Here is a 15,415-nt window from a genome sequence, read left to right as displayed (position 1 = left end):
CCCGCAGTGGCGAAAACTCAGAAAACAAAGCAAACTCCCGGCCAAACGGACTATGTCCTTCCTGCCCTGTTCTCACACCCACGCCAACGCCACCTGCAGTCAGGCTGAAGTCCCAGGTGGGTTTCAACGTACGTGTGATCCCCCCCCCAGCCTTCCTACTTCTAAATATCAAATTGATTCACAGGCAGGTAAGTACAGTTGGCAGTTATTCACATTAGGCTATTAATTAGTCTAATTAAATGTAGACCGATGCTGATGTTATCTGTATTATGGTCCAACATGGAGCTGACTGGTCCCTGCAAAATGTCTCACCTGAGATTTTCACCCAAAGAGGGTAAGACGCATTGCTGAGAACAGGAGCTGGAGCATGGAGTTAAATGTTTCCTATTCATCGTTTTAGTGAAAAAAAAAAAAAAGGCAAAACTAAAAATTCTCCGAAGCACTTCAGCTTCATGAAGGTAAAACTGCTTTTCCAGCTATTTTCGGGAGATGGGAAATGCATCGGGTTTGTTCTGAGTTAACTTTCTCATCATGAGCCCTCGTAAAGAGCACTGGTTAGTAAGACAATAAATGAGCACGTTTTAATTAGAAAATGCGGAATCCAAGCACTTTTGCGGGAAAGAAGATGATCAGATGATCGTTTAAAAGAGACATCAGGAGACTAATAAAAATTAAAATGCATTAAGTGGCCGAAGCGAACTCCAAGGTAAAGGCATGGGACGTTGGAGAAGCCAACCAGGGAGGGTGTTGAATCAGAGGGGATGGGAATTAGCCAGCGGAAGTTCTCCTTCCACTTTATAACGGAATCAGCCGTAAACCCCCTTGCGTGCCCAGGCAAGTGAGGTAAGCCAATGCCCCCAATTCCTCCCCACCTCCCCTCCCGACTGCGTGCGCCCGCAGGAAAATCACTGTAATCGGGCACTAGGAGAGGGCCACCGGGCTGAGGCAGAACTAGCACTGAACTTGACCTGTGTGGTTTCCCCCCCTTCAAAATGGTCAGCGAATAGCTCGGTGTTTGGCGATGCCCCCCGTCTGCCCCATCAGGCTCTCCGAGGGAAAGTGACCCGGGTCTGGGCAATGGGCACGGTTTGTTCTCCAGCCTCCGGGGCTGCGTCTGCTGTGGGCCAGTGGCTCTAGTTGGGCTCCATGAAATTCCACCAAGGGGGTGCTGTTGATGTATCAAGAGGAAGAAATCCCTTTTCTGTTAGGTTTCTAAGCTAAGAGAACACAGCCTTTCGATCCCAGGAAGATCCCCGTAGGGAGGCCTGCTGGGAACGATGGCAGGAAAGAGAGGAACGCGAGGCTGAGGGACAGACGCCTAACGCCCCGCTTATGTCCTTGGATCTAATTCTGCCAGCTTCCCCATTCTGTCCCAGGCCCTTCGTATCCCCAATTTCATCTTCCCGACATGCCTGCAGGGGACGGTGGTGTCTCCCCGCAAGAGCCGCAGATGGATAATGTCGTGCCAAGTGCCTAATACGGTACTTGGCACAAGGCAGGCATGGAGGAGACAGTGACGTCTGAAAACAGGACCAGAAAGAGCGTTCAGCTGTTGCCAGGACGTGAAAAGATTTTTACACGGCTGTAAGTCTCACGTGGATTCTGGGCTTCAGGGGGCTTCGGTGCGTGGGCGCAGGACACTCACTAAGAGAGCAGATCCATGCCACCCCCAAGCCCGCCTGTACACAGCACCGTCCCATTGCCAGGGGGCTCCCCCCCTTCTTCCCTCATTCTAAGGAATTGGCCAGGTGGGGTGGGGGTGAGCTGGATTCCCCCAGGGTGCCACCCAGTGCCTTCTCAGACCTCGCTCCCAAGGACAGTAGAGGATCTGGTTGAAAGGGATTACAAAGTCACCAAGACTGAGCTTTCCATTTCTAATTCTTATCTAAGCTCACTAGTGCAGCGGAGCAGCACTCCCCTCCTCTCTCAGTGTTGGTTTTTAAATTCATTTGTTCAAGTAATTTTTTTTTTTTAAATAAAAAAGGAAGCTTTTTATCACCATACGGTTGGTGTGCAACATCTTTATAGACTAATTGTTGAAAAATGGACCTACTATGCTCATACCCTGTCAAAGCGGTAACAAACTGAGACAGTTTCAATACAAGCTGATGCATAAAAAAGAGGCGTGAACAGTTAAACCACGGATGGCAGAACTTGGGGGCATTTACCGATTCCACAAACAGTCCGAGCAAGAAAGGATCCTACAAGGATTTAGAAAGACAAGTATCGCACGATCTCACTTACATGTGGAATCTAATGAACAGAATAAACTGAGGAACAAAATAGATGCAGAGACATGGATGCATGGAACAGACTGAAAAATCTCAGAGGGAAGGGGAGGCGGGAAGAGGTTAACCGAAGAACTTACACGCATATGTGTCTAACCCACAGACACAGACACTAGTGCGGTGAAGGCTGGGAAGGGGGAGGGAGTCGGGAGGAGGGGGTTAATGGGGAAAAAAGGGCACATCTGTAACACTTTCAACAATAACGATAAATAAAAAATATTAAAAAAAAATAAAAGCAAATAAATACACCATTTTGAGAGTAATCCTTTGTGGTTAGCATTGTCACGTCCTCTGATGGTGAATATTTGCAAATGAGACTCATGGAATAGCCCCAAACTGTTTGGTGGGTTTAGGAGGGGCAAAACCCCACTGATCTGACAAAAAGTTTCTCGAGCACAGCCTTACCCTCTGCAAGACGCAGCCCAGGAGAGGGAACCTGCCCCGTGCCTTGTGACAGACTGATTCTGGGGACACGAGATCCCGACTCACAAAGGCAGGTCAGCGAGACCCAGGCTAATAAATCAAAGGAAACTTCAGAAAAGTTGCAGAGCCGGCTTTCCCTGCCTTGGAGAGCCAGGGACGCCTTATCTGGCTTCTGTGAAAAGAAAAGGGTCATTGGGAGCCAGAATTAGAAAAGGGACTTTCATCAAGTCTCTCCCTGTCTGAGGAGATAACATGTCCTGTGGGAAGGCTTCAGGAGATGCCCAAGGGAGTGACAGTCGGCATTAGCTGGATGGGTGAAGGAGCTCAGACGGAGATGGGAATATTCTGCTTTTATCGACTGTGAATTTAACCCAAGCGTCTTCCACGTTCCCCGGCAGGGGCGCCTTGCACTTTCAGGCATGACCACGAGGTGGCGTCGACCCGTAATCAGGTCCCCAGGGTCTAGGCTGCCAGGGGTGGCGTTTGTCAAAAAGAGTTCTTTCCACCTAGAGGCTTGGCGCTGGTAACTTGCAAGTAGAAAGTTCGAGTTCCCAGAGCCTTAATAGACTTAACAGAGCTTCAGTTTTACAGCGGGAGCCGGATTTGAAAAGGACAGCCTCTCCTTGGACACCTCCGCCTTCAAGGTGGCCTCCAGGCTTGCAAACCGCGCGGGGAGCAGGCGGGAGCGGTCTCGGGTAAGACGCAATGCGTGTTCCTTTCTTAATGCCCCTTGTAATTTGCACATGTACCAGCCACACTCGGTTTCTTTCTTATTAATGGGTTGGAGTGTGTTTAAGGCCACAGGCCATAAATTGCAGAGCAAAGGATTAAACTAGGTTATCTTTCTTTTCCTGCCAGTTGTCAGAAAGTAATGTGGGGTACGGGGTGCCCCCCCCAACTGGCGTTTTCTCTACCACCCCACCCCTTGCCTCTATCCAATAACCAACCCCTTGTCTCCATCTGCCAAGGGTGGTGGTGGGGGGAGACGCAGCTTGGTTTCTCATTGGAGAGCTTGCCTATCGAGCAGCTCGGTTATTGAGATTAATAAGCTGCCAGTTTCCAAGGAAGGCTAAGAAAACTACAAAATTAAAGTGCACTGCGACGTGAAATGCTGCTGGTGGCCAGGCGGGATCACGGTGTCAAAAAGGCCAGGTAACGCCATCCAACAAGGCTGGGCTTGAGAGGCGAACCTAAAGGTCTCATTAATTTCCGTGTTGCCTCTGATGAGAACTGAGAGGGGCCATAATGTTTTGCAATATGGAGAAATCAAGCTGCCTATTGATTCGAAAAGGGCTGGGATGCATTCGGTTCGCTCAGAACGAATGCTAGTTGGAAACCGCACTCTAAAACCTAAAAAAAAATCAAAATCAAAAGGTAAACAGGTTACCTTGGTTTAATAGTCTCGAGATCAAGCCTGTCAGTGAATCTGTTGGAAAATGAATCCTCAGGTAGAAAAGTAAACCTGAGAACAAGTTTGGAAGAGTCTCCGGGTTCCGCACCGTGACGGTGTTTCAACGATCTTGGTGTTTCTCTGTGAAAACCTCATTTGCCGCAAAGGTCTTGCATCTCGATCCCCAAATATGCACTAGCCGCAGGGCATCCAGATCAGGCAGGCGGGCCTTCCTTCATCTTGAGGACAGAAAGTGCGCTTTCTGGAATCCTGATGCCGAACTCAGGCTCCTCGGATGCCACCCATCAAGCCCGACGTCCTCATTTTTTTTTCAGCTACAGTTTACATCAATATTACATTGGACAGTTTCAGGGGCACGCTTTGGTCGTTGGTTCTTTATCAGAGCACTTTTCGCGACTTACACCAAGGGGACTAACGCTGAGATTCAAAATACCACCAAACGGTCAGCCGCTGCACCCCGGCTGCCTGGCTTCCTCCTACCGGCCCGGCCAAGGCCCGTCTGGAAGGCAGAAGTTCTATAAATCATGGTGCTGGGAAGGCAGAGGTGCTGCTTATTTCTGGACCGTCACTGTGCCCCCCCACTGGATGAACCAGCTCCCACGCAGCCCAAGCTGCCACCGCCACGGAGCGGCGAGGCCTCCCATTTACCACCCCGGGGCTGCCACCGGCCCCGCAGCGCTGCAGAGAAGGCTCCCTTACATCTCGATGCGACGGGCTTATGATTTTGCCCATCACTAAGTCGATGTCCAGGAACAGGCTGGAATTCATCCCACAGGGAATTTCGTTCGGGTCTTGTGTCCACAACATATCAATCTCACCATTTCCATGGCTTGGGCAAGTTAATTTGTTTGCCCTCAGAATGAGCATAGTTTTGTTCGGTTTCCCTAGTCTGGGAGGCACTATCACATGGTAGCTAAGAACATGGAACCTGGCCCTGGCCGGGTGGCTCGGGTGGTTAGAGCATCGTCTCCACACGCGAAGGTTGCAGGTTTGATCACAGGCACGAAGCAGTCAATGGTGCGTAAGGAAGTGGAGCAACAAACCGGTGTTTTTCTCTCTCTCTCCCCCTCTTTCTCTCTAAAATAAATAAAAGTAATAATAGTAATTAATAATAATTATAAAGAACACGGCATTTGGAATCAGGCCGGCCCAGGTTTCAATCCCAGCTCTGCCACTTGCTTATGCGGAGAGGTGTAGGCAACTTAACCTTCTAGAGCTTACGTTGGAAAACAGAAAGGCGGCGTGCTCGGCTTTGCGGGTCCTCTCTGTTAGATCCTTGTCAAGAGCACCCTTGGTTACAAATGGCTCAAAATAAATTGCCTGGAAAACCAATCGATTACATTAAAAGCTGGGAGGTAGGAGATGCTATGTGGCACAGGCGTTCTTATCGCCACGGGGGACCCCGCTTGAGGAGCGACCGCTCTGGTGGAGCTTGCCCTGGACGTGTAAGAGTCGGGAGGTCAGCGTAGGTTTGCGGTTACTGACCCGTCGGACGTCCCACCAGCTTATGTCGTGTGGAACCGCCAGAGGTCCGTCCGATGCGGCTCATAATTTACCATCGCCCTGGAGCCCAGGACCTCCTGCGAGTGACTTCGCTGCTGAAACCTCTAGATCCTGCGTGATTAACGTGGTGACGATAATGGTGCCTTCTGACCTCACTGGATGGCTGTCAGGTGGGACCGAGACGAGCACGCAGGGCACTCGGGTTGGGCGCATGCAGCGTGCACAAGAAACACGGGTTGTTCATGGGGCTGGTGCCTTCTCCTTCCCTCTGCCTTCCTTTGCTGCAACAGCTACTGTTTTCTCCGCCTTCATCTAGTGTATTCTATGTAGCCACATGTGCAGAACCTATTTGTCACGCAATAGTCTGTTAATGTGAAAATAGGCCGACTAGCGCCCAACAAATGCCATGGCAGTTCCTGCATATAAGGAGGAACGGAGAGAGAGTCTTGTCGGGCCTTGAAGGCCACCATCGACTATGGAAATACCCTGGGTCCAGTCAGCTTTCGGCCTGGACACCTTCCAGCACAGCTGTTTATCAGTGGGCTTACTAAATCAGTTCGGATGCTTAAGTATACTGATTATACATAATGTATGCATAGTTTCTATTGACTTCACATATTTTAAGCCTTAGAGATTAGGATTAAAAATAACCTATAACTGTTAGAAAATAAAACATACTAAAGTTTGGCGTGACTACAGTGACAATGGTGTACAACATATGAATGTTAGCAATCTTATTAAAACAAAAAAATATTATAGATAAGAAACAATATACTATTTAGCCAGAAAAGGGAATAAAATCTTGTCATCTGTGACAGTGTGGGTGGATCTTGAGGGCACTATGCTAAGCGAAATAAGCCAGATAGAGAAAGATAAATACTGACCTCACTTGTATGTGAAATCTTAAAAAAACAAAAACAAAAACCTCATAGAGAGAGCAGAGTGGTGGTTGCCAGAGGTGGGGCATGGAGGGGGGGAGAGGTGAGTGAAGGGAGTCATAAGGTACAGACTTCCGGCATTGCAGATCTGAAAGCTGCAAAGGAAGAACTTAAAGGTTCTCATAGTAAGAAACATTTTTTATAACTATGTTATGGCGACTGATGTCATGGTGACGGTTGTAACTAGACCTAGTGGGGTGACCATTTCACAATATATACAAATACAAATCATTCTGTTGCACACATGAAACTAATATTCTACTATATGTCAATTATACCTCAGTTACTGAAAGGACTGTTCCTATGAAAGGCAACGCTATTGACCTAAACAAAACAAAACACAGCATGAAAATCTATGGCTTGCAAAATAGTTGTCAGCTCACTGCAGAAAATTCACTGGCCATTACCAAAAAAAAAAAAAATGACAGATTATATCTGTCTTTCCTTAAACCTAAGTACTTACAAGGGAAATAATTAGTATTCTTTCATCTGGCCTTTACAAATATACAGTTACATTCTCAGTAAGTTAATTTTTTTCTACATGTGGCTAACATATTTTTGCAGTTGAGACCCAATAACACATGCGCTCTCGTGAAAGCTCGTGTTAAACAAAACGAAACAAAAAAAGAGTTTAAAACCCGCGTGAGGACCTTTGGAAGGGTCCGCATGAATTAGCCCCTTTCTCTGTTCAGGCTCCATGGTTCTTCCAGACAAGGAAACCGTAACGGCTGGAGCACCGACACCATGCAGGTGTCCGGGGGATGGAACACCGAGGCCTCCCACCTGGCCCGCCCACGTGCGGCCTTCGCTGGCAGTCACCTCCCCGCCCCACGCTGTGACCGACGCACCTTCTTTCAGGCCGTGAAGGTGGACGTGGTGTTGCAAGGCCGGAAGCGACGGTGAGGAAAGGCCAGAAGCAAAGGCAAAACCAAAGCCAGGCCTGAAGATCACTTTGAAACCCTCGCCTCCCAACATAAACGCGGCCCCTTCTCTCTTGTTTGTTTTGATACATTACTGTTTGCCCCGCAGGCGCCAAGCTGCTGGTGTGTCCGGGAGGGATTAAGGCGAGACCGCGAGTTGGATGAAATATAAATTAAAACTATACTTCCGTCAGTCTGGAATCAGGGATTGTGTCTCAAGGTCTCCCCAAACACTTAATTTCAAATGAGCCTTCATTTATTACTTCAAGAAAGGCCAAATGCATAATTTATCAGCAGCTTTCAGTCAATATATCCTTATAAGCATGTTTCCCATGAGCCTCTGAGGAAAAATATGTTATGCTAATTCTATTAGTTGGGTACACAAGAGCTGTCTAAGAGAGTAAACAAGCATTAAAAGGAGACACGTGTGAACAAAGAAACACCCGTCAACCTACCATCCAGGGTCAAATTACCCGGGGGAACCACAAGGAGGCGGTAGACTGGTCTCATTTATTTATGCCAAGATTTTCTCCCCCACTTGCCACCGGTGTCTCCGTCCGGGCGCCCCAGGTAGGGCCACGGGCATGATGGGCCACGGGGACTTACCGGGTCTCCAGCGGCACGTTGCTGTTTAGCACCCAGCTGTCCTGAAGCTGAACGGACTCGGGCGTGGTGGCCAGGTCATTGGGCGCGGGGGCTGGGGCGTGGATCTGGCTGCGCCGGTTGGTCAGTGAGTTCCTGTTGAGGGAGTTGGCGGACGAGTGGTGATGGGACAGCGTGTGGTTGTGCGGGGGCGGCAGAGGGGGCCTCAGCGTCGACTGGCTGTGGTTTGGAGGGCCTGAAAGGAGAGAAAGGACAGATGACCGTCAGTGACTGCGACAGACCATGGGCAAACCCGGGGAGGGGAGCCTGGAATCAAAGTCTCTGTGTTGGCAACGGCCCAAGGTTGCAAACTGGAGAGACCTGAGGCCTCATGCGGCATCCCAGCGTCAGTTACTCATAATAACATGCTTTCCTCTGCCTTTTCCACAGGCATCAAACAGAGAGGAAGAAACCCGGTTAGCAAAAGCAGGCTGGTGGAGGCTGACCCGTGGAATTATTGGAAACATGCTAATCCTGCAGGGAAAGTAACATGACATTCAAGGCTGGTCATTCCTGTGACAAGTCCCCGTTCCAATTCCTGGTAGACCAGTACACCGCACACATTCTATGAAACTCCTTCCTTTTTCTAAAGATCATCAAACTATGGCACACTCTGAGCCACGGAGAAGCGCATCTGAACACCTGCAGGGGCAGGCAGGAAAGCAAACGGGCCCGTCGTTGGAATGAGGCGAACTAGAGAGCACAGTGGCAGCCCTCGCTCAGGGCCAGGCCCACGTGCCCGGCGGGGGGGGGGGGGGGGGGGGTTAGCGCTCAAGGCAACAGATCTAGCTTTCCTAAGAAAGTTAATGAACTGGACCTTCAGATAAAATTTCCCATTTAAAATAATGTTGCCAGTTACCTAAAAAATATACGTATGCATTTCTGTGTGTGTCTCTATATACACACACATATGTATACATTTAAAAAAAATGTTTAGAGTCAACATAAGCACACCTGTGAGCCCGCTCAGATCAGCCGGTTGATGCCGTCTCCCCTCTGGGAGCCGAACCCTGAGGACTCTGTCTCTGGAGAAGGTCAGGGTTGATGTTTTCAAGCCATGACCTTGACTGCAAACTGCACCCTGTTTTCCAACCTTGAAATTCTCCATCCGTGCAGGAAAGACACACAAAGGAGAGCTATACCTCTGTACATATTCCCTGGTAAATCTGACCACGTATGACAACTCCATACAAGGTTTTCCTAGCAACCCAGTCTCAATCCACACAATGAAATATTTTAAGCATAATGAGAAATGCAAGCAGTTCACGATGCAATGGAAGCCTATAATTTGGTTTTTAATGGTTGCGGAAACCTGACTTTTGGTTTGTGTCCTTTGAGAAAGTTTATTTTTTGAAGACTCCAGTCAGGGTTGGCAGCTCACCAGGTGATTGCTGAGCCTTGTCATTTTTGGCTCCTGCCAACTTTTAAAATCCTCGGCCCCTGCTGTCCTGGCTTTAAGAAGTTGGCTCAAGTCATTTAAACTAGCAATTGGACACACATTTCAACTACTTGTATCCTTATGTGGCCGGGTTACATCTCCAAAAGGTGTAATCTACATTTCGTGGCTCCTGCGACGCCCGCAGACTCATTCCGAGGAAAAGACAAGGCGCCGAGAAGATACTGGGTTTGGAGAACATCATGACCAAGGAAATCAAGAAAGAAAAACACGGAGGAAAGTGGTCCCTCGAAGTTTGCATCTCTGGGCTGAAATTACTTGGGGAAGATTTTTTTTTTTTCCGGTGTTCAGAAAAAGACAACTAAAACTAAAACCCAGTGGGAAATGCCACTGTACAATGGCATAGATTTCAAACCGCGGCCCCCAAATGAACCTGTAATTCGCATTTTACATTATGCGCCAGTGACATTTTAAACACATCTTTGAGGGAGTTTCATAGCCGTAGCAGGCTATTGTATTTTTCCGTCTAGTAATGTATTATTATATAGTTATTTAGCATTTGTCTCAGATTAGTGGGAGGGGGTGAGAAAAGGGGGTGAAGTGATGTAATAATGATCGTTCAGAGGTGCCGTCCAGGCCCCGCACCCGCGGTTAATGAATTCTCCTGCCTCTCCTCCCCCCTCTCGACTCCCATCCGGGAGGTGTCCTTACTCTCTGTTAGGAAGATAATTATGAGACTTGCCTGGGGAAGACGAGATGAGTCAGTGCACAAGTGAGAACCCCCCTCCCCCTCCCCGGCCCCAAGCCCGGACTTTCCAGCTCCAGCCCCCGGCTCCCGCCCCCCAGACCACACACTCTCCCAAGTACAAAGAGGCTGTGTGAGGGGTTTGAGTCACTCAGTGAGACACCGAAACCCGCGCTTCCCGCCTCTTCACCCCGGGCTAAGGTTTCTCTGCCCGCCCAGCGTGGCCCTCCCGGCCCCCCCCCCCCCCCCCCCCCCCCCCCGGCCCCTCTGCGCTCCTGTGGGCGGGATGCCCGCGGTGGCCTTGCCCTGCTGCTCCCCCGGGGTGATGCCCAGGGAAGCGGAGGGCCGCCTGCCAGCCCTGGGCGAGTCAAGCCCTCCTTCCACTTCCCCCCAAGAGAAGGCCAAGGGCTTCGTGGGGGAGATGGGCAAAGAGGGGTGGGGGGGGGGAGATGAGCGCATTCTCCACTCACCCTGCCCTCCCGACCTGCTGCTTCACGGCTGGGAAACCGCGACGCTGAGAGCAACAAAGAACAACCCGGCTTCCTCCGTGTTGGAAGCCGATCTGCTTGCTACCGTGGTTCATTTCCACCATGACACCGTTTACATTTGCGCATTTATGTGTCTATCCAAAAGTCATATTTTTCAGTTAGGCACAGGAGCTAGAAGGAGAAGATAGCACGACCCAGAGCGCCAGCCGCCACCACGGGGGCCCATGTGGAGTTAGGTGGGAGCATCTGGGGGGCACCTGGCCGGCGGGTAGCAGATCGCATCTGAAGAGCTGGGTTCAAGGGCCGGCTCTGGCACTCTCCGGGTGTGTGAGCCTGGGCCCGCGGCCTCGTTTCTCAAATTCTCAGCGCGGTCATCCTCTGCCAGATGGTGAAAGCGGCAGCAACTACCTATCGGGTTGCTATAAAAGTTAGAGGGGAAGCGTGGATGGAAACTGGGGAACGTGCTACCTGGTGGTTGGCAGGTTCCCCAAAAACTATGTGGCTGGGCCACCGCTCGGTTCTTCTGGGAACGAAAGGATGGAGAAGCCAGAGCTGCAGCTGTGAAGGGGCCCAGGCTGGAGAAGGGGAAGGAACATTTGTCTGTCTAGGGCAGACGTCACGCACTGGCTGCCCCCAGGGTGAGTGGTACCGAAAATTCAAAGTCAAGATACTGCATAATGTTCCAGATTCCTGACTTCTCTTGAAAACAAACACATAACAGAAGTACCGAATCTGTGCTCCTTCCTGGCAACAGTGGCATAGAGCTGAATGCCCTCGGGGGGGTTTTCTGCTGGCCACCAACCCCAGCCACCCCTGGGACGCTAACCCGGCCAGGGGCACGTGTTTATGCTGCCCAGCGGCAGGCAGGTGCGTGTCTGACTGCCGGCTTAACCCGGAGCTTTCCTATTCGGTGTGGGCGACGCGTCCCTGACATGACAGCACTTCGGCTACAACTGCTGATCTCAGGCACTTCCTGGCATGTATCAGTTTCATCACGGTCGGCCTATGTGCTCGCTGGATGGGATGGCTTTCCGTTTCAGAACGGCAAACGGCGGCGGCAACATGCCTCGCTGCTCTTCAAGAAGCCAGAATGCGAAAAAGCCCCTTCCCCAGGCAACCGGGGTCTTCGATCTACGGTGAAAGCGAAACGAGCAACTTCCTTTGAGGAGGGAACCCTCACGTCCACTGGGTGTTTCGCACATTTCTTGGGTTTAATTTAATTTCTTGGGTACATATTATTAATAGTTCATCTATCACATAAATAATGAACTCACAAATAATGCAATTGAGCCACGAATAACTACGTAACATAAATGCTTCCACAGTATCCACCTAATAAGTATGCTATTAGCAGGGGAAAAGCAACTGTCATTAAAATCATGGGGTTAACTAACCTATTCTATTTTACCTGAAACACCTTGAGCTGAGAATCTGGGGTTTATTTCAGGCATTGTGGGACTTTCAGTCCTAGGAGAAGGAGCTGTATATTGGTTCTTTGTGAAAAGCTAGGGTGGAGAGGTAAGACACTTGGCAAAGGCGAGTGAATATATAGACAAGGTGCTTCTTGTATATTTAAAATGTAAGCCTTTGAATATGCACTTAATTAGTCCTGTTTGCTTGTTTGGTCTTGTTTGACTAAATGGTCTCTGCTTCTGTGTTTTTAGGTTCATTGTGGGAGAGTTGCCAGAAGTTTTGATCTTGACAGGGATGCTATTCACATATTCTGCTTTTCCTAAATGCCCGTGGGTTCACAGTGGAGTCTTAAGAAAGACAAAGCTGTGCGTCTCTGTCAGGTAACAATATCAGTTCCAACACAGTTAGATGTGGGGACTGTAAAATCTTGGAGTAGCAACTCTTGTGTTGACTAGACTAGGGGTGCTCAAACAGCCTGTGGAAACGGCCAACACCCACGCCGTAAATAACGTATAAAGAAAGAATTTTCTTTGGAGCTGAGGGAGTAAATTCTTAATAATTGGCCATTGCTGTTGCATCTTCCTAAATAAACAGCTGAGGGAGGCATTCAGGCTGGGTCTACCCTTGCCAAGGAGGGGGGGGGGTATGGATGTGAGAGGGAGGGCAGGGAAAAATGAGAGACCCTTGTCTTACTCTACAGTCCACACCAATTTTTCCTGGAGATTAAAAATGATCATAAAAGGTATGAAAGAAATAAACGTCGAGGCCTACCTGGCTGCTAATAATGGACTTGTTCTTGAAGAAGGCATGCCAAGGGTTGGTCTTTAAAATTTTCAACCCCTCAGACCCCGAGATGACGAATTAACCACAAACTCTCTGCCTTCTACCAAATCATGTCTATGGGGCGAGTTATATCTTGACAGCAATTTGAAGATGCCACAGGTGGGGCTGCTGTTGGCAGAGGCCTATAGTCTCTGGCTGATGAAAACTGGCACCAGGACGCCCTGTTCAAATTTGACCTTGAGTGGGAGCCAGAGGAAAGCGGAGGTGAGGATTTGCAAGAATAACAGCCTCTGGTTAGAGTTAGGAAGAGTCGGCTGTGGACAGCCAGGCTGGTGGTCGGCTCTGAACCCTGGCGGGGCCACCTACTAGCTGTGTGACCCCTGCAAATCTCCGTATTTTTTTTTTCTGAGCCAGTTTCTTCATCTGGAAAACGGGTACAGTAATTTTACTTCTCTCATATGGCTGTTGGGAGGATCAGATGAGACTATCCATTAGAAACCTTGCACAATTCTTGGCACTTAGCAAGCTATTAATAAATATTATCATTATATATTATTGTGTTATAATTAATAGTACTAATAATAGTAATTACAGCAACAACTATGGCTCTGGGGCAAATACTGTGCACCTTCTGGGACACTCCAGTTTTTCTAGCTCTTTGAGTGGCAGCCTTTTGTAGGGCGAGATCAGATCAACATACGGAGGTGAATTGCCAAACCTCAGACCGCATCCCCACCCTCAAGTTGTCTGCAGAAGGACACAGTGACTAAGTGACACGGCCGAGGCATAACACAGGCCGTCTCAAGAACGTCTCTCTAAGAGCCCGAAGAAATGGAATTTGGGATTCAGAACTGTTTCATTTCCATAAACAAAGCCCTGGATGTCAATCACTACAAAACAATCACAACGGCAACAGCTGCCCTGCGAAGCTCTCCCCGTGTGTCTGGTCCTGTGCGAAGTGCTGTGCGTCATTATTTCAGTGTATTCCCAGGCACTCCTGGGGGCAGGCTCTGTTATCATGCCCATTTCACAGGTCCAGGAGGTGAGGTTCAGGGGGGTCGAGTAAGGCACCGAAGGCCACGGAGCTTGGTAAGTGGAAGAGCTGCAGTCGGATCTCTTCCCCACTCTGCAGAGGAACAGGAGGCGGCAGGGTGCACCCACACAGGCGAGGCACGGGGACCCCTGCCCCTGGTTCACGCACGCCCTAGCAAATACAGAGGAAAACTGGCTCGATCCACTTCTTTGCACATTTGCTTAAATGGCAGAACCCAATCTTGTGGGAAATTGGAGGGAACTGCCTGACTCTAATCTCTGCACCTCCCAGTGCTGCCTGAGTCGGGAGAAATAGGCCAGAACCACCACCCTGCAGCGCGCTCCCTCTCCTGCGCCTTCCCCAAGGCCCTCCCCAGACTTCCTCCTGGAGCTGAGCTGCAGCCCTGGCTCGGGAGGGATGGGCAGGGCGGCGAGGAGGCTGGTCGGAGGCAGGCACAGCGGCGCGCTCGCTCCCAGCTCAGCCCCAGCTCATCCTGCCTGCTCTGGGTGGAGGTCCTTTGCCAAAAAACACTGGGACGGAGGGCGGGTCCAGATCCAGCCTCCTCCTGTGTTTGCAAAGAGATGGAAAGAGATTTCTTGACTTGTCTCTAAGTACTGGGCACTTGGGACGTTCAGCTTGCTCCCTCCTTCCCTGTCTTGATATCTACGGAATGATTTGTCCCCTAAGGAACGGACTTTTATTTTTGATTACTGACGGACATATGGTATCGCTGGCCTCGCAGGGCAGTTGGCTGGTCCGCAGTATTTCTCGGATCTGGCTGCTTTTGTCACAGGCTGTGGCCTTTCTCCGTGTCTCAGGAGGGAGGAGAGGAGGGAGGGAGGGAGGGAGGGAGGGAGGGAGGGAAGGAGGGAGGGAGGGAGGGAGGGAGGGAGGGAAGGAGGGAGGGAGGGAGGGAGGGAGGGAGGAGGGAGGGAGGGAGGGAGGGAGGGAGGGAGGGAGGGAAGGAGGGAGGGAAGGAGGGAAGGAAGGAAGGAGGGAAGGAGGGAAGGAGGGAAGGAGGGAAGGAGGGAAGGAGGCGGCCCAGTCAGGTCTCCTTGCACATCTCCGGCCGAGGCTGCAGCTCTGGCCGGGGCCGCTAGCCCGGCCTGCACAGCGCTGGGCCAGGGGCTGTCCCTGAGGGAGAGGCCCCTCTCAGCCTGAGCACAGCACCCGACAAGGAAATGGCTGTGCTCCCTCATGACCAACGACTTGTCACTCTCCTGCTGACACACAAAATCCGACCTCAGAGGGAAAACGTCCCAAGTGCGTTCTCCAGGACACACGGGTCCAGCTGCGAGGTGCAGGCACGGGGGCTGCAGTCCTAAGGAGTAATCGCTTGCAGGCTCAGAAGCCAAGGTGTGGTCAACTCTACCTGCGTTCTGGAAAAACTAGGGTTCAGCGGGGCACCTCCGATCATCCGGGAACAACAGCT

At 50.4% G+C, this 15,415-nt stretch overlaps 1 protein-coding gene across 2 annotated transcripts in view; it reads right to left on the bottom strand.

Annotated features, from left to right (window-relative positions):
* The window catches only part of TENM2 (teneurin transmembrane protein 2), a gene marked incomplete at its 5' end in the record, with an annotated part of 597,332 nt that overhangs the window by 250,801 nt on the left and 331,116 nt on the right, over positions 1 to 15,415 (bottom strand). For both annotated transcript variants that reach the window (XM_081135053.1, XM_081135054.1), the window contains one exon: positions 8,090 to 8,321. In XM_081135053.1, the coding sequence (XP_080991179.1) occupies positions 8,090 to 8,321 (232 nt within the window). The remainder of the gene's footprint in view (positions 1 to 8,089; positions 8,322 to 15,415) is intronic.

This window comes from Miniopterus schreibersii (genome assembly GCF_964146895.1).
Source record: "Miniopterus schreibersii genome assembly, chromosome: 4".
In the NCBI taxonomy this organism is placed as follows: Eukaryota; Metazoa; Chordata; class Mammalia; order Chiroptera; family Miniopteridae; genus Miniopterus; species Miniopterus schreibersii.
The sequence above is the reverse complement of the archived record's forward strand: the minus strand, read 5'-3'. Positions and strand labels throughout refer to the sequence as shown.